The 24619-nt window shown below is 37.1% G+C and overlaps 2 protein-coding genes and 1 pseudogene across 5 annotated transcripts; 2 read left to right on the forward strand and 1 right to left on the reverse strand.

The window, feature by feature from the left end:
• The first annotated feature begins 834 nt into the window (after positions 1–834).
• On the forward strand, positions 835–5053 carry LOC113714716 (protein RDM1-like). 4 transcript variants are annotated; one of them, XM_027238735.2, is made up of 4 exons: positions 835–965; positions 1137–1190; positions 3723–3872; positions 4518–5053. In XM_027238735.2, exons 3-4 carry the CDS (start codon positions 3731–3733, stop codon positions 4898–4900), a joined length of 525 nt encoding a protein of 174 aa, XP_027094536.1. In that variant the 5' UTR covers positions 835–965; positions 1137–1190; positions 3723–3730; the 3' UTR covers positions 4901–5053. The 4 variants fall into 4 exon arrangements, with proteins under 4 accessions (XP_027094536.1, XP_027094537.1, XP_071924329.1 ...); XM_027238736.2 differs by having other exon boundaries at positions 847–965; positions 1130–1190; XM_072068228.1 differs by lacking the exon at positions 1137–1190 and having other exon boundaries at positions 847–965.
• Positions 5054–16385: 11332 nt separating this feature from the next.
• LOC113713878 (aldehyde oxidase GLOX-like) lies at positions 16386–17490 on the forward strand (annotated as a pseudogene).
• Positions 17491–19509: 2019 nt separating this feature from the next.
• LOC113714717 (uncharacterized) lies at positions 19510–23814 on the reverse strand. Its single transcript, XM_027238737.2, has 2 exons — positions 22619–23814; positions 19510–19868 (listed from the first exon to the last, which is right to left on the reverse strand). The coding sequence occupies exons 1-2, from the start codon at positions 23495–23497 to the stop codon at positions 19737–19739; spliced, it is 1011 nt and encodes a 336-aa protein (XP_027094538.1). The 5' UTR covers positions 23498–23814; the 3' UTR covers positions 19510–19736.
• Positions 23815–24619: the final 805 nt, after the last annotated feature.

The raw sequence follows: 24619 nt of genomic DNA on the forward strand, positions 1-24619 counted from the left end.
AGCAGATGGATATACTTACTTCTATCCGTCAGCAGTAAAATTTTTTTTTTTAAACGCTGTCGGGCCTTGTCAGCCTGGCAGCACAAAACAAAATTTTTAAAAAAAAAAATTTGCTGGCTGCCAGTCTATGTTAGCCCTGCAGTAAACCGGACTGACACAGCCCGGCAGCCATAGTTTTATACGTATCCATTGTCAGATTCATACATGTCCGACTTTTCTTTTTTTCATCGATATTCTAAGTAATTAGCCCCGATCTCTTGAAATTTTCACTCTAATTTCTTTCTTTGCTGCAAAATTTTTTTCTCTCTTTACCACAAAATCTTTGCTCTTAAAATTTTTGCCTTTTTATAATGTTCAAGTAGTTTTATAAGCTACCCTTGTATTTTTTTTTTTTTTTTGGAGGACTCGAACCCAAGATCTCTTGCTTACACTCCCTCCCCCCGTACCACCCAACCCAACCCTCCCCCCTATAAGCTACCCTTGTATGCATTGTTTTCTAGTTACGAAACGAATAAATTTATCATTTATTGCACTCACATCTTCTCATATTTCAAATTTAATATTCCACCTTATTTGTCTTTGTTTTCATATTTCAAAATTCATGTATCAAACTGCAAAAGGGCAAAAATGGAAATATAATATAATCTCTTTACTCCAATGCATTCTTTAATATTACTTTTATACATAAGAGGTGATAATGTTACATAAATTGTCATTTCAGGGGAGCTATGTGATATTTTTGAAATTTTAGAGGAGCTAGGTGATATTAGGATAAACCTCAAGGAAGGTTTCTGAAATTAACCCTTCATTTATATTTGGTTTCTTCCGCCCAAACCTCAGTTGTCCAGTCACTTAAATTGTTCCTCTTCACCGGCTCCGGAATGATATATCGGAGTAGCCCGCCGGAGTTCTCTGGTTTATGATTCCCTCCGTTTCCGACTCTGCCTCCGATGTATATTTCTCAGGTAGCTTATTATTTTATCCTGCATGCAATTTAAATCTGTAAAACTTCGCAAAGATTTGGTGCATGGCCTATTTTTTCTTACTCTCTCTTCGTTTTTACTTGTATGGTTTTTCCCCTATTTTTGACATTTGACGTTTGTTGGTGTTTGAAATTTTCTTTTTTGAGTTGCCAGCTGCAGTATTTTTTGCAAGGTTGCTGGCTTTGAATTGATCTGGTTATTAATTTGGTAAGTACTTTGGATTGCAACTATTGTGCATAATAACTTCAAAATTCTTCTATGCACTTCAATTTCAATAGTTTGATAGTTAACGTGATAGGTCTTTGTAATTATGACACAAATTAAAATGAAACTGGAAGGTTTGCTATGGATAATCGGAGATTAGTACTTAATTGGAATCGATAAATAGGTTTTAAAGATGTTTTTCATTACATTTGGGGGCAAAAGTGGCAGTTTTCTGAGGACACTTGAGTGACAAATTTTGTCTGAATCTATACATGAGCGTCTTGTTTCTAGTTGTTTTTGTTGATATGCTCAAAATTCTGTGCATTTCGCAACAGTGGAGGGATCCCATTCGTTTAACTACACTTTTGCTTTGCACATTGTTTTAAGTACAATTGAGTGCTAGGAATGTAAGTGTATGAATAATTAATTGAGGACACTAAACTTACAAGAAATTGTTGCGGCTATCACCAATTTGAGATCGTGTGAGAGTTCTTTGTTTTGGGAAGGAATTGCTGAATATATGTTTTAAGTTGTGACACATTTATTGAAGTCGCTTGTGGAAAAGTGGGAATGTGTTGAGCTGTGACAGATCTTTGATACTAGGTTTGAGATTTTGATTTTTCTAAAATTAGCATTATATATCTATGGTTATAAGCAATGATTAATGCTCGTGTTTTGAAGTTTGTGAATGGGAGTTTCCTCTGCATTTCTTTGTCCTGGTTTGGTCATGTACAGTTTATTAGATACATAATCTCTCATATATGAAATGCGAGTCTTTGATGTAACTTTTTTCCATCTTGTAGTTCACATAGTTATGGCACTTTTCAAAATTTGGTCACAACTGAATTGTCACTCTCAAACTCATGGACTGGATTTACACTTTTACGATTAGAGGCAGAACGTTAATATCATGAACTGTTTAGGGAAAAATATGTTGCACTGAGTAGTTGACGTTTATCCGAGATGCTTGGTGGCAATAAGTTAATGCACCAGCTCATGCATTTGGATGCTTTTATTGTTGTAATTATACATTTTTCTAGTAATATTTGGTTATAGAACCAGCACTAACCACCCGTTTGGTTGGAGGGTTTTGCCCTCCTCAATGGGAATGAAAGGGTAATAAAACCCATGCATTATGTTTGGAACACCTCTATGGGATTGGTCATTACTCGCTTTTGGGTCTTCCAATCCCATAGATTGATTATAGAGTAAATTGGGGACCATCAACCTCATCCTCTGCTTAGCGCATTTTAAAGTAAAAATAAATAAAATATTCCATCGAATTAAACCCAAGAAGGGGAGAAAAAGCGTATGCCATCTTCTTCCCTCTCTCTTTGTGTCTTCTTTCTGCCCCTTGCTGGCCATCCTTCCCAAGCTCTTCCACTCTCTCTTTTCTTCCCATGCTTATAGATATGATAATAAGTTGGAGCCGAAAGAGATTGAGATGGCCAATTCATCCACATAATTGATAGTGGATCTCTTTGGTTTCTTTCACTTTTCAACTCACCATATGAATCAGCTCTGCCCTCTCCAACAATTATTTGACCACAACTTCCCTGCAGATTCCATTCTCACCTTCTTCAGATGGTCCCGAGATGGTTTCCAGGTTACCCATCCTTTACAATTTTTATGCAAGTTAATAGCTTTACTAGCAAATGATAAAAATAACCCCAAAAAAGTGCGATCTGTATTGATAGTGGATCTCTTTGGCAGTCGATGACTCATGGATCTGCCCATGAAATTTGGATCTTTATCAAAGAAATTGTTGTGCTCCTAAGAGATGATTTGGTCAGAAATAGTTCAAGGAAAAACAATGGCTTTGGATGTTAAGAAATTAGGTTCTTGATTTTTGATGAAATGTTTGGAAACTAACAAAGATTTTGTTAGTGTGGGGATCTGATTTAAGTGCTTTCGCACTTTGTGAGCTTTGATTGAGATTCATATGGCGAAGGGAGTGGGTTGATGGCAACTTTGCATGTCAAATCAGGGTTCTTCTTCCAAATTAACATGGAGAAGACGGGAAGAAGGACAGAAAAAGAAATAAATAATTAAATAAAAGTATGGGATAAGCGAGTACCAAACATCAGTAAAGGGATGCAGGAATCTTGAAAAAATCCATTATCATTGTAGGGGTCTTTGATAGTGATTGTCATTGCCATGATCTAGTAGAAACCGAACAGTTTGTAAGATGCTAATATGTACTGTATCTGGTGAAAATGTATCACCACGGCTGGCTTTTACATCGCTTTAGTGCCAATTTGGGATCTACCTTCTTATTAATTGTCTTGCTGAATTGGAATATTAGAACTTCATCTAAATATTGCCTGTAGTTTGAAAGCCATACTGGCTGCTTTGATTCATTGATGGTTTCTTTAAATTTTGTTGTAGTTTATTTTTAACCAAAGTCTTGATGTATCAACACTGAATTTATTTAGATTTTCTTAGACCTGATTTCAAATTGGCTCCTATTTGTAATATCAGCTTGATGTGAAAGCATGCATAAATTTTATGGCTCGTTTGTGTTATGGTTTGCAGTTACAAATATGGAGAGGCCAAGATCCTCTCCTGAGCAAGTCAACATATTATCTGATGATTCATCTTCTGATGACGGTGCTGGACCAGAAAGTAAACGGCTACGAACTGCTGCAGAGATCCCTCAACGAGCTTTACAGATAATACCTGAAGGTATTTAAATAATTAGGTGCCTTTCGCTCCCAAGATGCTTGTATTCTAGACAGGAAGAGACATATCTATGCAGTCTCTCTTCACTTCGCGCTCCCACCCATGCCCCACCCTATGTTCCCTCCACCACCTCGACTTCCCCTTTAAGATGCATGCTAATTTGCTACTTATATTGGCATAGTCTCTTGTTTCACCTTTTCTTTACCACAAATTTGGTGGTCAATTTGATAAGGTTAGAACTCTTGTGGTCCTTGATCTACAGTACATTGGCACCAATATAACATTTAAAGTAGCCTTGGGTTTTACATTCCATAATATGGAAATATGCAGATGGTTCACTGACCGTGGCTTTCACTGACCTTGTTTAGCTGGCCTCTTGTTTTAATGTGTTGTTTATTTACATTTAACTCTATGTTGAAGCTAGAGAGATGTTGTGACTGGAGACCTTTATGATACTAGAGATAGCAGCGGATACCTTTACATGTGGGCTTTTTATGCTTGATATATCATAATTTTGACACTGGATATGGTAGTATTCTGTCACCTTGTGATCTTGTGCATTCTGTGCTGCTTTCATTAGTGAATTCTATCTGTGTAATAAGTTGTTTTTCTGATTAAATAGAACGTAATCATTCCATTGCCAAGCAGATGTGATGCTAGGAAAGGCTCAAACGTACCAAGAATACATGAGACAGATTCCTATCCCCTTGTTACGTGGCTCTGTTGTTCCATTTACTTCTTGGACTGGATTGGGCACATCCCTTAAGCAACTGTATGGGCAACCCCTGCATTACCTCACCAATGTGCATCTGAGACAATTGGACATATTGAGAATTGGAGCAGAAGATGAAGACAGGCCACTGGATACCATAATTCCGCCTCCTAAAGCCGAAGCCAGCATCTGGCTTATTGAAGAAGTTCACCGGCTGTCCTCTTCACATCATCATCTGGCTAAACTTTGGCATAATGATCCTTTGCATCATATTTTTATTGATCCCATTTTTATAGAACTGCAGAAGCCATCTCGTTGAGCTCCTATGGTGCAACATGTATTGTAGATTGAAAGTTGTACATTCCTGTAGTTTACTGGAGATGAATGCCCTTAGACAGTTTGAAATACTCTGTGTATATCTGTAGACCAGTTTTAATTGCTACAGCGTTGAGGCAAATTTGTCAGTTTGAAATCGGCGAATCTCGTCTCCTTTACCATGTTTTTCTTTTTGCCTACGAAGTGAATTTGAAATACTTTTAGCCTTTGCAACCACATTTCTTTTGCATAGGAAAATTTGAACTCCCTTTTAGAGCATTTCCAGCTGTAGCTGTGGAAAGGAAAAGGAAATTCGTTACCCCTTTTTGTTGCGTTGTCACGTTAAGAATTTGTGTTAGTTTCACGGGTCTTTTTACCCCTTATCCTAATGTACTCTAGATCTCTTGTTTAGGTGAAAGCACAAAATTTCTCCTGTTTATCTTGCTGCCTGATCTGCACAATTTCATTATTGCCAGCAGTCCTAAGGGAAACACATCCATTCTAAAATGTAGTCTTGCTTTCCAATGTTATACTCATTGTTTGACTTTGAAAAGACCCGAAAACCAAGCAATTGGTTAGCTAAGTACCATTTGCTAAGAATATTTTCGGCTAAATGTAGATTATGCTTGTTTTGTTTGGTTAACCAATACAGTCGACCCTATTCCACCAAGTACTAATTGGTCAGCTAAGTATCAGGATTCGTTACGATTACTAATAATATTGTTGGATTAGTGTAATTTCAGCCGAATCGTCAATGGACAATCCATGCACATACCTAACTAGGTTATGAAACAACCAAGTGTTGAACTTTTAGCTCAGTAGCTATATAAACAGTAGTCGCACTGGCCATTAGAAGTGATTGGTATTTTTTCTACTCTAATTTTTTTTCCAAAATTAAACTCAAATGAGAATTAATTACTTTGAGCAATGGAGTAAGAAAATGATTAATTTTATATACACTGATACTGTATACAATATCACCGTTGAATTCTTTTTTTTTCATGCAACTAATCTAAATTTTAAATTGAAATTCAAATTTTATATAATTGTCAAGCATCCAACTGCAATAGTATACTGTCAGTGTATATAAAATTAACTCTTAATAAAAAAATAAAACTATGATTTTATTAGGGATTTTTTAAAAGTTAATTTTATATATATATATACTGACAATGTATATACACTATCATGCAGGGACGGAGCCAGAAATTTATTTTTGGGGGGGCTGAAGTGTATTAAAAAATTTTTTTGTGACGAAATAAATATATTTAATAAGTAAAATTTAGAATCAATAATTATAAAAATAATAAAAACATATAATTATACATACCCAAAAATTTGTTATTGATTAACACTTGAAGTATTGGTAGTTGTTGCACTCGAATAACGAAGAGGAGGCAATTGCATTCTGCGAGTCTTCATCCGTTGAAAACGCTGCAATATTTGCTCATTTTCAATTGTTGCAAAAATATCCTTCTCGATGTATACAACCAGACAGTCATTCATCCACTCGTCTCCCATTTTATTGCGCAAATCAGTCTTGACAATATTCATTGCAGAAAATACTCTTTCAACAGAAGCAGTCGCAACTGGTAGAACTAATGCCAACTGGATCAAACAATAAACCAATGGAAAAACTGTATTTTTACCAGTTTTAACCATTTGTTGAGCAAGACTTCCCAAATCTCCAACTTCTGAAAATTGAGGATCGTGTTGCACATTATAAATATAATTTCGAAGTTGAGACTCAAGATATAAATAATCGTTACTTGAGAAGTCTTCAGGATATAAATCAGCAAGACGGAGTAGTTTCTGCACATTTAAAAAATTCAATTACGTCCCAATTTATTGATACAATTTAAAAAAACTTTAAATTTTTCGTCAAATCCCTGAATCTGAACGAAGCAGTAAAAAATAATTTAGTTTAATGCCTGAAATGGACAGGACTAGAAACAAGAGGTCTATAACAATTTCGGTTTCACGGGACGTGTACTAGAATAGAAATACAAAACAAGAATATATTCATTCCATGTACTATACTACTATCTGTCCATATGCAAGCCTGTGGGCAACATTCAAAATTTGCGGGTCAGTGGGGTCACCAAAATCAGAGCAACAGGATCTGGAATTCGTGGCTCAAGACATCATCACATTCACCTCTATGTTAATTATTAACTGACTCTACATTCAAAATTTACAGAAGAATTGATAATTGTTTTTCTTTGTCTCCTTTTGTTTATATGTAGAACGTGAATGTTTGTTACTATACAGGGGGTTTTCCGGCGGCTTGGGGGGGGCTTAAGCCCCCACCAGCCCCCCCTTAAATCCGTGCCTGCTATCATGATTGGATGCACGACACACATGCAAAATTTGACTTTCAAATTCATATTTAAATTATGTACCATATATCTAACGGTGAAAGTATACATACTGTCAGTCAATCAGTGTTTTTAATCCCTTTGCCATATGATTTTAGTAATACTCTCATAGGGAAAAATGCACTTTTCATCCTCAAAGTTTGGGGGGTTGACCAATTTCATCCTCAATGTTTAACCCCAAACACATTTCATCCTCAATGTTCCGTAATTTTGACCAATTAAGGACAATTGACGGGAAATATCCAATTGACCGTTACAACCAACGGTTTTACCCAACAAAAAATGGGTAAAACCGAATGGAGCTAACTTTAAAGGAACAAAATGCAACGGACGGACGAAAAGCTCCATTGTTGTCCTTTTTCCCTCTGCCCTTCAACCCCAAAATTTTCTTGCCAATCTTTGCAGCTTTAAATATTCATCCTCAGAGCATCTGGCAGTGGAGCTCCCTGTGCTCTCATTTTTGGCTAAATGAGGAGCAGAAGTTCTGAAGTCTCCAGTGGTTCATCAACTCCATTCTGCAAGTGTGGGTTAAGAACAAAAATGAGCACCTGTTGGCGCGGCGAGAATTCGGGAAGAAGATTCCTTGGTTGCTCTCTGTGGCCGGTAAGAAATATTTGTCTAAAAATGTTGGTCCTTCAATGTGTTAATTTAGCTAACTAATTTCTGAGAAATGTCATTATTGTTATGGTAGAGACCCGAGAGATGCAGGTACTTTGAATGGGTTGATGAGCCAATTTGTCCAAGAGGGAGAGTTCTCATTCCTGGTTTGCTGAAAAAGACTAACAAAATGGAAGAACAAGTTGAAAGAATGCGTAAGAGGGAGAAATTTTTTATTATAATAATTGTGCTTTTGGTGGTTTTGCTAGTACTGAGTTGGAGCAGTAAAGGCGAGGAAAAAGTAAAGGGAGGCAAGTTGCTGCTAACACTGGAGTGATTTTGGTAAAATTGCAGAAGAAAGAACATTTTGAAGCTGGCTGTGTTTCTTTGTTGGAACGAGAGTTGCATTTTTTCCTATGAAGTAATATCCAATTGCAGGGTATAGAAAGGGACTTATTTTGTTTGTACAAAGGTTCCAAATGAACTCTGCAATTTATGTAAAAGGTGGGATTTAGGAAGGGAAATGTATCTGGCAACAATGCAATTTATGAACTCTGTAATTTATTTTATTTGTAAAGCTATGCGTTAAGTGTAAGAAAATGGTCCTTGTCAAAGTGTTGTTCATATCATAAATATAAAATGGCCATGAACTGATGTCCCACATGTATTGATAACACAAACAGATGCAAATAAACCACGCTGGAAAACAAATGCAAATAAACCAAACTGGCAACTAAGCTGATAAACCAAGATTGTCCCACATGTACTGATAAACCAAGTTGGAACATATAAACAGCTGCCATATCATAACTTCAATACAATTAAAGTGCATTCTCAATGAAATAAAGCAAACTACAAGACTGTTGTTGAACATGGGTCCATAAATGAAATAAAGCCAGCTATCACATTACAGCTTGCACTTCCATAATTACTAGGCAAAGCAAAAGTTGAAACAACAAAAGTCATTCACTAATTACAAAAGCAGCAACTTGGCTTGAACAAAAGCAGCTTGGCTTGAAGAAAATTCAGTATGTTGTTTCTCCTATCACAGTAGTTTCTCCTTTCCCTTCGATCTAGATGAACTAGGAACACTTAAATCTGCCTTGCCAGCAGCAGCAACATGCATATGAACATCTCTAATCCTGAATCCCACATGTACTTGTTCTTTAGTTTGTGTTCTGGGTTCCTTGGTGCTATATTTCACTTGAGACCTTGACAGCCCAAACACTTCGAACATATCCTGGTCTACTTGATCTGGGGCAGAGGATGTTATGTCAATCTCAACTAGTGGCTCAGCATCCTGTTGATGTTCAATGTTTGAATCATCATTACAAACTGCAGCTGCAACTCTTCTTGTATGTCTATGTCTCTTCTGCACAAAACAGTGAGGTAGCAAAAATCAAATTGCATAAAGACAGAAAAATCAAAAGATGTAGCAGGTTTTTTTACCCTTTTATTTGAAGACTCAGCAGCAGCCTTCTTGGTTTTCTTTGTTCCCTACAGTTTAAAAGGAAAACATGTCATTTATATAACAAATATCAAAGATAGCTGTAACAAGTCATCAAAACAACTTACAACTTTTTTTCCATCTTGGCTAGCTGGATTGTTGGTAGAAGCAGCAACTTGGCTTGAACTAATATCAGTTTCTGCAACTGCAGGAACTTGAGCATCTTTGAGAAGCTTGCAGGACCTCATATTATGTCCCCTTTGATGACAGTATCTACACTTGTTAATCTGTCCCACTCTTGTCACCTTCTTCTTAGTTTTTTCCTTGGCTTGTTGAACCTCCTCTGCACTTCTCCTTCTCAGCTTCTTAGGCCTTCCAGGTGCTCTCCCATATAAGGGTGGTAAAGGACCTTCACCAACATCAGTAAGCCCCCATTCACTTTCTCCATTCATGGGACACACTGATCCTTCATAGCACTTCATATATGTCTCCACTGTATACCATTTTGAAACATATAGCAGAGGATCCTTTTTAGCCATCCACAATGCAGCAATGGCATGGGGACAGGGAATACCTGTTAATTCCCATTTTCTGCAAGAGCATGTTTGCTCCTTGATGTTCACTGCAAATTGGTCACCATATGGGCAACTGACTTCATAAAGATCATCATTTGACTTGAATGGAAAACAGTCAGGTGCTCTATCTACATTTTTCTGCATAATGTGAAGAATTCTGGGGCAATAAGGATAAGTCTGCCACTTCTCTTTGGCCATATCCCTATTTTTTTGCATTCTCTGCATCATGTACAACCGTATTGCTTCAAACATTTCAATTATTGGCTTCTCCCTAGCATCAAGAATTTTGCTGTTGAAGCACTCACAGATATTATTCAATAACATAGCACATTTAGGATGAGTGCTAAAATAAGCTCTGCTCCATTGACTTGGTGGTTTGCCATCAAACCACCTGGCTGCCTCTATATCAATTTGAGCCATTGCTTCCATTCTGCTAATGAATTGAGCTGGTGTTGTTGCTTTGGCAACAGTCCATAACGCTCTCCTCAAACCTTCTCCTTTGAAACCAGCAGATGAAAAGTTATTGTGCAAGTGTTTCACACAAAATCTGTGGGCTGCATTTGGAAAAATCATATCACATGCTTCAATTAGACCTTTTTGTTTGTCACTCATTATTGTCCACTCATAATCCTTTTCAATTTTCAAATCTTCTTTCAATAGTTTGAAGAACCAGCACCATGAGTCCTTACTTTCACCCTCTGCTGCAGCATATGCTATTGGAAAAATGCCATTATTAGCATCAACTCCAACAGCTGCTAGCAAAACTCCTCCTACTGATCCTTTCAAAAAAGTACCATCTACTCCAATAAATTGCCTACATCCAGTTAGGAAACCATGCTTCACTCCAGCAAAACAAATGTACAGCCTCTCAAATCTGCCTTTCCCTGTTTTTGAGTCTCTAAAGCCATCAACAGTTTTCATTATAACAGTGCTACCAGGGTTGGATCTTAGAATTTCATGCATATAAACTCCTAATTTGCTGTACTGGTCCTTTTCACTGCCCTGAACAATTTTCATTGCTTTTCTCCTTGTCCTATATGTTTGATTTTTTGTGAAGGAGCACCTATTTTCTTTCATTACTGTCTTCCTAAAATGCTCCAAATCTAATTTAGGATTACACCTAAACTCTTCACAGTACTTCTTAGCTACCCATCCAGAATGCACAAGAGGGTTATCATATGTAAAACCACATGTGTGATTATCTTCAAATGTTCTTATTTGAATAGTTCCATCCCCACTTAATTTTCTAGCATATATAACCCAATTACATTCACTATTTCTGCATCTAGCCCTCACCCTCACTCTATCTTGTTTCACAAACTTACAAGGCCTGCCTTGTTTCACACTATAATTATGTACAGCAGTCTTGAAAAGTTTCAGACTTGTAAAGGACATATACAGCTCTAATTTTGGATTGTCAATATGCTTAGGATCAAAACTACGAGACCTCAATTTAGACTCTTCATCATCAGACTCATGAATGCTTTCAAAATCAGATTCAGAATCAGGAACCTGTTCTGTTTCATCAGAATCAGGAACCACCTCTGCTTCATTCAAAGGATCAGGAACCACATTTTCTTTCCTGTGATTATCTACTCCCAACCATTCAGCATTTTTGTCAACATTATCATGAAATATACCATCATCAGCATCATCACCTATTTCATAATCTGAATCAATAGCTGAAAAAAAAGTCTCATCACTTGCGTCAGAATCATTATCACAATTATTAGCAGCACACCTTCCTTGACCTTCATCCCTATTCTTATTGTTACCATCACCATTTTGGAGTTCATTTTCTGTCTCATCTACCTCATACGGATCATAACCAAGTTGTTGCACTAGAATTTCATGAAAAGATACTTCAAGATATAAGTTAACTTCCTTAGTTGGTCCAACCTCCCCCTTAACATAACCATTTAACTCCCTACTGCTGTCTATCCTCCTAAAGGTGTTATTTTCCCAACCATAGTACACCTTATGACCATATACACCAGCACTCTCAGTTAATCTATCCATTTCGAAAACACTTAGACCTATACTCTCAACATAGTCAAACATACACAAATCTCCACCTTCGTAATGGGGATCAGGAGCATATGAAATGAGGCCTCCATGGTGACATCTTAATGTAATAAATGTGCTGCCCGTTTCTGGTTAAAGAAAATAATATAGATCAGACTCTTCAGGAAAAAAAAATGCTTCATCATTTCAGCACAACAAGTAGTTGACCCACACAAAAACTACCAAACAAGGACCACTTTCACTTTTTCCATACACATGGCCAGATACACATGGCCGGCAAAATCTACCAAGTATTATTGTTTATTAATCACTCTCACCACAAATTTATAGTCAATCGGCAACTATCATCAGACATAAGGGACCACATTCACACTATAATAATCAAACCAAGACAAATTTTTTGCTTTATTTATACCTCATGCAAATGGCCAAATCTGGGAAAAAAATAGCCGTACATTGTAGTGGGGAAACAGTACAAACACAAGGGACCACATATCAGGTTTCCTTCTCCAAAAAAACACATATCTTTATGCAATGTAGTTGTTGATTTTGGGTATAAATACCGTAATTTGGGGGTGGACAAATGTGGAGCTCTTTCTTCCGCAATGCCATATTTTTCTTCACCTAAAATGCTCCACGGATGCCGTCTATGCCCTCCTTCTTGCTAGCAGATGCTCGAAAAGTGGATGGAAAGATTGGCACAAAAATTTTTAGGGCTGACAACGGAGAAGAAAGAAGGAGAAGACAGAAGCTTTTTTCCTTTCGTTTTGCTATTTTGTGCATTTTTGTCCGTTAGAATAAATGGGTCCATTCGGTTTGACCCGGTTATATTGGGTATAAAGTTCGATCTAACGAATTGTGCTTCTCACGTGCAAAGTTCCGTCCCAATTTTTGATTTGTCCTCCAATTCCCGTCAATTGTCCTTAATTGGTCAAAATTACGGAACATTGAGGATGAAATGTGTTTGGGGTTAAACATTGAGGATGAAATTGGTCAACCCCCCAAACTTTGAGGATGAAAAGTGCATTTTTCCCTACTCTCATAAGTCAAAAATCCTATTTTACCTCACCACTTCTTCCTGTTAACGCAAGCACAACGATGCACAGGAGAGCCACGGAATGATGAGTCAACAAGTAGTTGATTGGCATGATTACAGGAGCAAGCAGTTAAGCCAATCAACATAAAAACATATGGTGTTGAGGAAAAAAAATGAGTGCGACCTGTGAATTGACTATGTGAGGTGACGGTAATGGTGGTTGATTTTTCTGATCATGGGGATGCTATGCTACTAGTTCATCTTACATTTTCAACTTCTTCTAATTTACGGTTATATGACCCCATTCCAGATTGGCGTTAGTTTTGAGCCATGGAAGGACAAAATATTGAGCACTATAATCTTCTTTTTGGTAGCAGATAATATCCTTTGACGGCAACGACTAAAGACTAAGGACAAAGATCTTGTTCCCTATCGTTTAATTTGATTTCTATTGTATCTATACACAAAACCAATCCGTCCAATTGCCAAGTGTTTAATTTATTCTTTTTTTTGTGGTTTTTTTTTTCTTTTAAAGAAAGAAGGATGGAATTTAAAATGTGAGAAGGGACAGAGATTTGAATTGATGATTTCTAATTCATGAGATCTCGATCTTAATCACTAGGTCAAGATGATTTTGACATTTGAACCGATTACCTCTAATTCATGTGATCTCAACGTTAGTCACTAGATCAAGGTCTTCTTGATGGCGTTTAACTTATTAATTGTTCACGTTAGTAGCTAAAGAGGACACAGCTTTGGAAGGAGCAAAATCATTTTGAGAGTTGATGTCTTCAAGAAGTGGAGACGCATAAAAATGCTTTTCCAATTTTCTTCTATATAAGTATGTTATTACGCACTTGAATTCAAGTTGTTTCTGTTATAGTACTATGCTTGCTTTATGACATTTTTAGCAAAAATTTGGGAAATCGAATTGTCACACAAGATCTAAAAAACCTAAGCCCCCAACCTATATAAAATGTTTCTCATTGTTTTTCTTTATTATTATTTTTAAACATATAAACCCCCCCAAAAAAAAAAAAAAAAACTCTTCAAGAGTGAAAGACCAAAATGCATGTTTAATAGCTACGTGTTACAAATAGTTTGTTCATTATCACTTATCAGGCTAATACTCACTTCAAAACATGATGAAATAAATTTGGATCTTCACATTTTGTAGATAAAGGAGAAGTAGAACTTGACAAAATCAAGAAGTTCCACTCTAGGAATCTTGACTGTATCCATGGACGTTCAGAGTAGAAAATGTGCACTAAAATTTTCGTACAATACTTGAGTACTAAAACAAAGATAAGATAGTGGGGTTAAATTAATCGTCCATTGGAACTCTAAGGGTTATCCTTTTGGATGAGATATAAAAAAAAACCCATAAAAAACCCTGATTGGGTGTTCTGGTTGGTATCCTGGAATCAAGTAGAAATGGTAAACACCAGCAAACAAGCGATGACTTTGAGCAAATTATAGAGCTGACTGCAGATGAACAATGATCCTAAGGGAATTAATGTAATGTTTTCTTGAGGAGGGCCCTGGGATTTCTATATATAGTATAACCCGTGTCCATCAAGGTTTTTCTTGAAGAAACATTTGACCAGCAGGAAGGGATATAAAGGTTCTAATCAAATCATTATTAACCATTCCAAACAAGGAGAGCACGGTTTGTACGTCCAACCATGGGTACCCAGTACCACCAACAAAAGAAACCCTCCAACCTTGAGCTATCAACATTAATTCTGTTCATGGGATTAACATATAGAACCAAAAAAAAAAAAAAAAAAAAAAAAAACCCAGTGATTCAAGAAACAAAACAATCATTGAGGATTGGATGGTTACAATATTAATGAACGAGATTTGTCATGTGGGACTTGAATTGAATGCAAGGTTGGAAAATGAATCAAGTTATTCGACGCTCGAATCGAGTTCGATTTGGTAAAAACTCGTTCGAACTTGATTCATCAACTAGTCAAGTCAAATTTAAACATTGTTTTATGTTCGATAACATTCAAATTCGATTTAAAAAAAAAACTTATTCAAATTCAGTTCGCAAATAAACAAATCAAATTTGAACAAAATTTCAAATTCATTAAAATAATCAAACAAGTCTAAACACTAGGGTGTTCGACTTGATTAGATTCATTTACACCCCTAATTGAATGTAAATGTGATGTGATCAAATTCTCATCTTATTATTAATTCTTAATGATTGATCTTCTCAGAGGGTCGATTGTATATTTCGCTCGAGTTATTTTTAGAAATGGTTCTTGTAACAATTCCTGTCTACCCTCTACCGCATAAAAAACAAAAAAATTGTGTTCAAATTCTGCGCTTTCACCATTCCTTCTTCGGTAGAGAATTAGAGATATGTAGCTAACCTTGTCAAGAGACAGCCAAAGCTTGCCCATATTATACCCGGCATCTGACATTAATATATGCTTAGCACTACAAATAATGAGGCTTCGAACGTTTTTCTTTTTCTGGTATCCTTACTATTTTGCTGTCTATGTCTCGAAACTGTGATTATGCACAATAGCAACCGCAAAAATTATCAGTAACATGCATCTAGTAACTGGCACTCCCTGCAACTTCCTAATAAACCTTTAAACCTGATTCAGCAAGGACAGCCCTACGCATTCTTTATTCTAGCAAGTGTTTATTTCTCAATTCGACATTTTCTTTTTTAATTTCTCAAAACAACTGTCAAGAGAGAGGGAAAGTGTTCTTTTTTAAGAAGAATCCTTAGCTGGTGTCTTTTCGAGGAGTTTCTTCAACTACCGAAAACAGGTGGAATTTTACGTGGGAACTGTTCAACCTTTCTACCAAGGCAACAGAAATAGTGGAATTTTGATGTTAGAATCTCCGAATGGTCTCTGTAGATCCAGCTAACTTGTCACCTTAATCTGCTAGGTGATAATTACTATTACATTCATGTTTTTAGTTTTCTTGAACACTAAATTAACAAACATGCACAAGCATTTTTTTTTTCTCCTCCTTCTTGTACGCGTTTTACCTGCAGATTAGGTCTCACAAGTTGAGTTTTGTCTAATTTAAACTGATTGATGTAATTTTTACTATATTTGTTGTAAATTTATACAATTTTAATATAATCATCAATTTAATTGTATGAGTTGATGAATTCAAATTTACAATCTAATTGCATGAACTTACACCAAACATTGTAAAAATTAAGTCAAGTTTTTTGAATTCGGTAAGCTCGACTTATAAGGCGGCTAATTCGTTGCTTGGTTGGGGGTGCCATAACTTGATTTGTCTCCACCCAACTTTACAATGCAAAAGGCCAAGAATTCCATTATTCTCAAACATAAACAAGTAGTGCTCCTAGTAAATGTATTTCCTACTCTATAAAAAAATTTGAAGAATTCCATTTTACTATCAAATTATGTATATATAGCACTGGCGTAATGCATGCAGTGGCACCAATCCAGCCAAAGGAACATCACGCCACTTCTCTCAAACCTCAAAGGTGTACAGAAAACTTCCACAGGAACACTCTCATGACTCGAACTCATCTGAAACTTTCCCTTCTTCCCTGGCAGCACCTACTTCTAATAGTACTTCTGCACTCATGTCACCGGAGTCTTGGGCAGCAGCCGGCTGCAGCTGCCGCCACAACCACCAGAGGCCGGTGGGCTCTACTCCAATCAAGCATTGGTATATCAGCCATGCACATGCAACTCCTCAACAATGACAAGGTGGTCATTTTTGACAGGACTGATTTTGGCCCCTCCAATATTTCCTTGGCCAATGGCAAATGCAGCAATGACCCCCAAGAGCTAGCCTTAAAAGTTGACGGCACTGCACATTCTGTCGAATACGACGTCGCCACCAACTCCGTTCGCCCGCTCACAGTCCTCACTGATGTCTTGTGCTCCTCCGGCTCCGTCATGCCCGACGGCACCTTAGTCCAAACCGGCGGCTTCAATGTTGGGGACCGCAACGTTCGAGTTTACAAGCCATGCAGTTCTGGTAGTATTGATTGTGACTGGCAAGAAGTTAGTAACGGACTACTGCAGAGAAGATGGTATGCCACAAATCATATTTTGCCCGACTCCCGCCAGATCGTCATCGGCGGCCGGCGCCAAGACAGCAGCAACTAATCGGGTCTTTAAGTTGCCGTTTCTTGCCCAGACGAATGATCCTAACGTTGAGAACAATCTGTATCCATTCGTTTTCCTAAATGTGGATGGAAATTTGTTCATTTTCGCGAATAATCGAGCTATTTTGCTCGATTACAAGAAAAACATTGTGGTGAAAAACTATCCACAATTGCCTGACGGTAATCCCAGGTGCTATCCTAGTTCGGGTTCTGCAGTACTTTTACCACTAAAAAAACTTCAGGGGTCGGCCACAAAAGCCAAAGTTTTGGTGTGCGGAGGTGCACCGAAAGATGCTTTTGCCAATGCACGTAATTCTTATGAAATCCTAAGTCAAATGAATCATCCATTTTCCTTGATGTCTCTCTATAAGTATACTGCCCGAAAAGAGAAGTGCAAGAGATCAAATTAATTGTTTGTGCATCGACTGCAATTTATTAAAATAGTTCTGCTCAAAAAGCCGCTTGATTGTCCTTGAAGAAAAGAATGAAATAACAGACTTTTCTTTCCTCCCAAGGGGAAAGCCAATTAGCTTGTCAAGAGGGGCTACTAATGGAATATATCAAGAAGCCTATCGTGCTAGACTGCTAAAACCGACTGACGATAGTTCAGAGTACGAAATGCTACTTGTGCCAACTTCCATAAAAGAAAAAAAGAGTTAAAATGTGTGGCATACCTGAAGCACACATTCCTTTCTTTTCAAGATAATTCAGAAAATAGCAATAATAAGTTCTCGTTCACAAACGATTTGGTTGGCTGGAGAACATTATAGATACGTATAATGGCGTTAGTTAGACGAATTGAGACAGAATGTGTTCGTTTAGTATCTTGAGACAAATTAATAATCTTTTTATTTAGATCAAATGCTTGACAAATTAATACTAGTTTTTATTAAATAATAATTTTTTCTAGTCCTGACTTGGGTTAACTATATGTTGCACTGGACAGCTGACCTTTATCCAAGATAGATGCTTGGGAGCCATAAAATCTTGTAGGTAAAATAATAAGTGGGTAATGCATCAGCTCATGAACTTGGATGGTTTTATTGCTGTTATTCTACCATTTTTCCAGTAAGATTTGGTCATAGAACCAACACCATGGATGGTGCTAATACGTTCCGATTCCGATGAAAATGTATCACCACTTGGCCGGACATTCAAGATTTCAGCTGGTTTTTACCTCTCTTTTTATGCCAATTTGAATAATTAGGTCCCTCTAGCCCACAAGATGCATCCACTCTAGGCAGGAAGAGACACATCTGTGCAGTCTTACTTCATTCACTTCTTGCCCCATCCTATGTTCCCTCCATCACTCCATCTCCACTGTTTCCCCTACCTACCTCAACAAAGCAAGCAGTGCAACCAGTTTTGTGTTGTTTGCCAACATTCCCCCCCCCCCCCACCAAAAAAAAAAAAAAATCCCAACACACCAAAAAAAAAGTCTTGATCGATGTTTTGTAGATATCTTGTTTAGGTGAAATCATCTCAGTCCAGTATCGTATCGAAGAGCTCTGTTCCAGTGATTTGAGACTTGAAGCAGAAGACGATCGAAGACAGTCCACTGGATATCATTAGATATCCCGCCTCCTAAAGCTGAAGCCAGCATCTGGCTTATTGAAAAAGTTCACACACCGATGTTCCGTAGATGTCTTGTTTAGGTGAAAGCACAAAAGGTTCTGTTGTTTATCTTGCTGTTTCATCATGCTAGCATTCCAACTTAAGTAAAAAACATCCAGATTTTCTAGACACATAAGAACGTTTTGTTTTCGGCTAAGACTAAGAGAATTGAACTTTGCAACATATTGGTTGGGTAAGTTTGGCCTAAGCAAAGCCGTTGTTCGTTGGTGACAGAATTAACGATCAGTATGATCTCTGAAGGCTGAGAGGATTTTTGAGGTATATCTTTGTGCTCTTTTTGCGGTGAGATCGATGATTATCAAGTTTTTGGTTGTTGGATATTGGCAACTGACATGATCCTCAGTAATCAGATTACTTGAGAGCAGGAACCTCCTGAAGTTCGATGCGTGTCCTTCAAAAGTACAACTTCAGCATAACCAACTTCTGCTAAAAGGAAAGAATATATATAGAATTAGTCTAGACAACGACTTTAAAAGCTCAAGAGGCACTGCTTGCTTCAGTGGATTAGAGAGAAAACAGGCCTAAGAGGTTTGAAGGAAAACAAGCCCTTATCAAGTTCTCTCTCTCTCTCTCTCTATATATATATATAAAATCAATCAACAACATTTATATTAGACTAAAGGAGTGCTTTAACACCCAGACCTACCGATGAAGAAGGGTTTTTAAATTCCTTTTTTTTTTTATTTATTGGAAGCCACCATCATAGGAAAAGGGGGATCACGTATTTTTTGGGTTTTATTGGGGTCGGGGGAGGGGGGGGGGGGGTGCAGGGCATTGGAATCACCATTACGAGATACAAAAGATAGAGTAGATACAAATTTATGTTTGAGAGACAGCTAACATGAGAAAGTTTATACAGATCATTAAATGATACAGAAACCTTAAAAGACTGCTCAGCGTGTCAAATGTTCCTTCACACATATGATGCTTAAAGACAGCTTTTACAAACCAAAACATGAAAATAGACTTGGCATGCAGACACTGCTCCTCATCTCATTCTACATATACACACACAGCTATCTCATCTCAGACTCATAACAGGCCATGGTGTGACCCCAACAGCTGGAAGTGATGGCCGAACCACGGGGACACGCTTCACTACTGAGAAAGCTTCATTAAGGCGTGCAGCCCGGCTCATAAACTGAGAGATCTTCTGCAGATACAGAACATAAATCAAAGTAGTCGGTTAAGCAAGTTCTTGAGCATTGCAGGCAGAGCATATGCAGAAAACAAGCATTCCGAGGACCGAACTGCAGACCTTCCCATACATGAATCATACTTGGTTAAGATTTTATCACAATTTTACGTATCACAATGACAACAAGCATCAATTGAGAGCTTGGTCGAAATTTCTCAACCAAACAGTCAAGCATGGTGACAGTCTACCCTTTATAACTTTTTTTTTCGTGTTTGGAAGGGGGTGGGAGGTGGCGAGGGGGTTGGAGAAGATGGAATATTTATGGAGATGAACAATTGAGAAAAAAGAAGCAAACAAAGGAGGAATCCAGGAGCGGAAGAAGCTTCAAACTCGGTGGCGATCATAATAGTACGAAAAACAATAAAACAATCAACTAGAGATCACATGCAGAGGATAGCTGTATTATTATCTGTTGGACATGAATATTTTGGGGATACCACAAATGCCAAACTCTTGAGATAAAGACCACTAAAAAAAATATATCTAAACAAATAATGCATCATACATATGCTAACGAGAAACATTTAGCATCATCCCTACATTGATATATCCATTAAATCAACCAAATATCTTCCAATCTCCATCAGTACTCAATAACTCCTAGCAAAAGTGACAATGCTCTTGCAAATGTTCATTGACTATTATTTTTTGGCTAAACATCCAATGTTAAGGAGACATGCAGAAATTATTCATCTAGTATAGAGAACATGTAGGAAGAAATGATGTTCAAGTAGGCTTTCATAGCTGCTTGTATTGTACAGCAATGGCAGGAGTTCGAGGATGTGTAAATGCCATAGCAAAGCTATAGCCCAAAGGTTTAACATGCATTTGAGTAAGTAAGGCTTCAAGCGAGGGACATGAGAAGACAACCACTGACTGTGAGCTATGCAGAACTTGGTGAATATCTCTCATTCTTTCCTTTTTGTAGATATGTGAAGATATTTGCAATTTGTATTAGTCAAATTTTACCGGTTCGTGTTAAAGGGATGCCCTCTTTTCTACTGGTTAAGTTAAATTGTAGGCTACAGCCATTTCATAATCTACCAAAGTTTTTTCCCCCCTTTTAAATGCCAATACGAAGATGTAGTCTAAAAAACATCAAACAGGAGCAGCTCTTATCATAGAACAGCACATAAATTAAAAATATCAAAAGTATAAATACAGAAATTCAGAGAGAAATCAAGGAAGAGAATGCACGAAACAGAGGCAAAGACTCCTTAGTAAACAGGATGAGAGAAAGGCTGAAACCACTCAAACTTTAAAATGGTTTTCATGAATAAAGTATATATCAGATATAAGTAAAAATTACTATATTTGTTGCTGCATGATACAAATTCCTTTAGCATAAATCATCCAAAACCAACAACTATAACAAGAAAATGAGCTTATGCTTTATAGCAGAACCCTTAAGCAAAAAAACTTCATAAGGAAGAAAGAATGATGTTCCAGATCTTAAGAGAAGGAACTGAACAAATACACATCAGAAAAAGTCAGCACCAATAGGTGCTTGCATTTCTGAAAAAACTTCAGAAAAAGAAAAAACCATCAAAGACTTGGTGTAATTGCTTTAAGACATTACAACTACTAATCCCACAAAGAAAAATACTCTAATTTTGGAGGAGATAAAGCATTACAGAGTGCATCTCACCAAAATGGACATTAATCATTGGCCATTAAGAAGAAATAGATAATTCACTTAAATTTTGAGATCATTGACAACCTACTGAATCTTACCAACAGGTAACATAACATCAAGGACCGATCTAACAGCTCATCATAAATAAAAAGAGGACTGATGTAACAAACACCAAAAGCACAAGTTCAGGGACAGAAAAGTTGCTATCTGCATCACATTTGACACAGATGTCATGACAATTCAGAATGATACTTAATAGCAATACCATTTCATGGGGAAGAATAACTCATCTGATTCCATTTTAGTAAATTATAACTCTCAATGCCAAGAAAGGTTATTCCTTCGGCATATCAGATCAGCTAACTGTTCCTCATCTGATTTTCCCCATGTCATAATGCACAAAGGCTTGTATTCTAGATACAAACCATTTTGAAAGGTTCATTAAGAGATGTGCTGAAATGCAAGGCTGTATAATGACTTTAGTAGGGGTAAAGATAGAAATTAGCACTTAAAAACTAAAATCATCTCTCTGTTAGCAAAAAATTGGTATTACAATGCCAAACACTTTTTTGGAGGATGAAGTACCATACCACTGCGAATGGTTAGCAACCAAATCATTTGATTAAAGAATGAAGAGTTAAAATGTGAAAAGACAAAAGATGACATATCATCAAGCTACGATAAGTGCACGAACATAATATGCGGGAAAGGATTAGTAGCAGGTAACAAAACACTGCCTCATGTGCTTATGCTTGTTTGAAATCTCTACACAATGAAGCCATCATATCATGATCATTTCACATAGCAAACAGGGCAACAAGAACAAAAAGATCTATCATCTTCAAGCCTAATTACTTGATCCCTAGAAAACCTTATTTCAAGCTAATCCAATCTGAAATTTCCACCTCTTCTATGTCAACAAACCACCAAAATCCCATATTCCACAACGAGAACTAAGAATTAACAAAGCCTAGTAAATAAAACTTCATAACCACATAACAGAAACAGACCAAAATCGAATGCAATTGAATAACACAAGAAACTAAAAGAAGAGGCAAAAAGAACACACCTTGTCATCCATGGTGACCTTCATTTCTAAGCCGCGGTTCTTCTTCTTCATCTTATACAACCTTCTTCCTAAAATAACAAACCCCATCACAGCAGCAGCTACGGAGAAAGTCCAAACAGGACTGGCTCTAAAAACCCAGTACTTCAAGAACTCAATTGGAACCTTCCACCACACAACAGCCTTTTTCTTCTCCTCCTCGGCTTCCACCTCTGTCCTAGCTTCAATTTCAAAACCCTCAGCACCTTCATTTTTCACACCAGCATCAGTCGACCCCTTTTCATTCTTTTCCTCCACTAAAGCCACTGAATTAGCGTTTTCCTCACAACTCGATTCGCCATCCACCTCAACGACCTCCTCCCCAACTTTCACAGAATCCAATTCAACCCCACCCGAAACAGACAAAAGCTTCTCAAAATTCTCCAAACTTTTCCCATTTACACCTCCACCTATTTCCTCAATCCCTCCAGACCCCACTTGCATCTTCTCATTTCCATCGAAACCCACTTGTATTTTCTCATTATTCCCCTCCAATTCGCTAAATTTCCGCTCATCGGACCGGTCACTGCTCGAATCGGACCAAAACTCGCCCCCAGCATCCTTCCTGGGGTACCGGGTATCCGAATTGGGGTCAATCCAACTGGGATTATCCGAATTCTCGGAACCCACCTCGTTAGCATCAGAAACAACAGAAACAGTCCTAGTACTAAAACTATTCCGTAAAGGGTCCATGGAGAAGTAATCAGTCTGAATCATACCTTCCGATTGAGCATCAATTTCTTGGAAATCACTGGAATTCTGAAGTGGGTAAGCAGATTCCAAACCCGACTCAGACTGGAGAACCTCCCAGTCTTGAAATTCTGCACCTCCCTCAGCATCCATGATGATGAATCAGTCACAAAAATCAACACTTCCTCCTATCCAAAACACAAAAACAAAAAAACAACAGAAAAAATACTCCCAAGACTCAGTTCATTAAGTGGTATTATTATTGAAATTAGTCAGCTATTTGAGATAATGATGACGAGAAAAAGAGAAGGGGAGAAGAGGACAGGCTTTGTGGGGTTGTCGTTTATGCTGGTAAAGCTGCAAATTGTAACAACTAGCAACTGGTATAGTTGTAATAAAGGGCGAAAGGATGACGACGCAATTCAGAAATGTAACCCTTCGCCCCTTTTCGGCCCTGGCCTTGGTTTGTCCCAGATTCTTATCTAAAGTTCTAAACTTGTAATACTCCTAGTATGCTGTAGGTTTGACAGGATGTCATCCCGCCCACCCACGGTGAGCCCACTTCCATATTCCATCTGGAAATGACGAATTTCGTCCCTAAATATTTGTGTTGATATTGATTTAGTCTCTAACTTTTATTTCTGATCAATTTGATACTTGAATTTATTTTACACTTTTAATTAAGGGCCTTCACGGTGGCATCATTATCTAAAGCCAATCTGCTTTCTAATTGATTAAGGGCGCGTTTGATAAAGTTGAAGTTTGAAATCTGAAATCTGAAGTCGGAAATCTATTAAGTTATTAAATTGTTAAATATTAAATCAAATACATTTGAATATATATTACATTCACTAATTAGTGAATAGTTTATCACTTATTTTTGGGAATAAGTTTTTTTAATAAAATTCAATGCCATTTAAGTAATTCAGTTGTTCAATTTTTTTTTATCAAATGCGTCTGAACATATTAACATCTGAATCCATTAAGTTTAAGTGTTTAATTGAATTATTCAAAAAGGGCCTAACTAAATAGAGATATTATAGGAATGTCACTCATGACACTGTAATAAAAGAATTAAATAGTGTAAAAAAAATACCAGATAAAACTTTCAAATCATATAAAAAATCACTAGATAAATTTTTTTAAAAGTTTAATTTTGTGATTTTTTAAATGATTTACTTAATTTATTACAGTTTCATGAATGACATTACTAAAATACTCCTGTTTAGCTAGTTAATTAAGAGTCGGATCGATTTTAGGTGGTGGCATGGCCAC

The sequence above is a fragment of the Coffea arabica genome, chromosome 10c, assembly GCF_036785885.1.
Source record: "Coffea arabica cultivar ET-39 chromosome 10c, Coffea Arabica ET-39 HiFi, whole genome shotgun sequence".
Taxonomy (NCBI): Eukaryota; Viridiplantae; Streptophyta; class Magnoliopsida; order Gentianales; family Rubiaceae; genus Coffea; species Coffea arabica.

What these genes read in the sequence shown, in the direction of transcription:
- LOC113714716 (XM_072068228.1), top strand. Translation starts at nt 920, where the DNA reads ATGATTCCCTCCGTTTCCGACTCTGCCTCCGATGTATATTTCTCAG. An exon ending in CTCCGATGTATATTTCTCAG is followed by an intron (nt 966 to 3,722) that starts GTAGCTTATTAT and finishes TATGGTTTGCAG; the next exon opens with TTACAAATATGGAGAGGCCA. An exon ending in TTTACAGATAATACCTGAAG is followed by an intron (nt 3,873 to 4,517) that starts GTATTTAAATAA and finishes ATTGCCAAGCAG; the next exon opens with ATGTGATGCTAGGAAAGGCT.
- LOC113714717 (XM_027238737.2), bottom strand. Translation starts at nt 23,497, where the DNA reads ATGGATGCTGAGGGAGGTGCAGAATTTCAAGACTGGGAGGTTCTCCAG. An exon ending in AGGTCACCATGGATGACAAG is followed by an intron (nt 19,869 to 22,618) that starts GTGTGTTCTTTT and finishes CTGTATCTGCAG; the next exon opens with AAGATCTCTCAGTTTATGAG.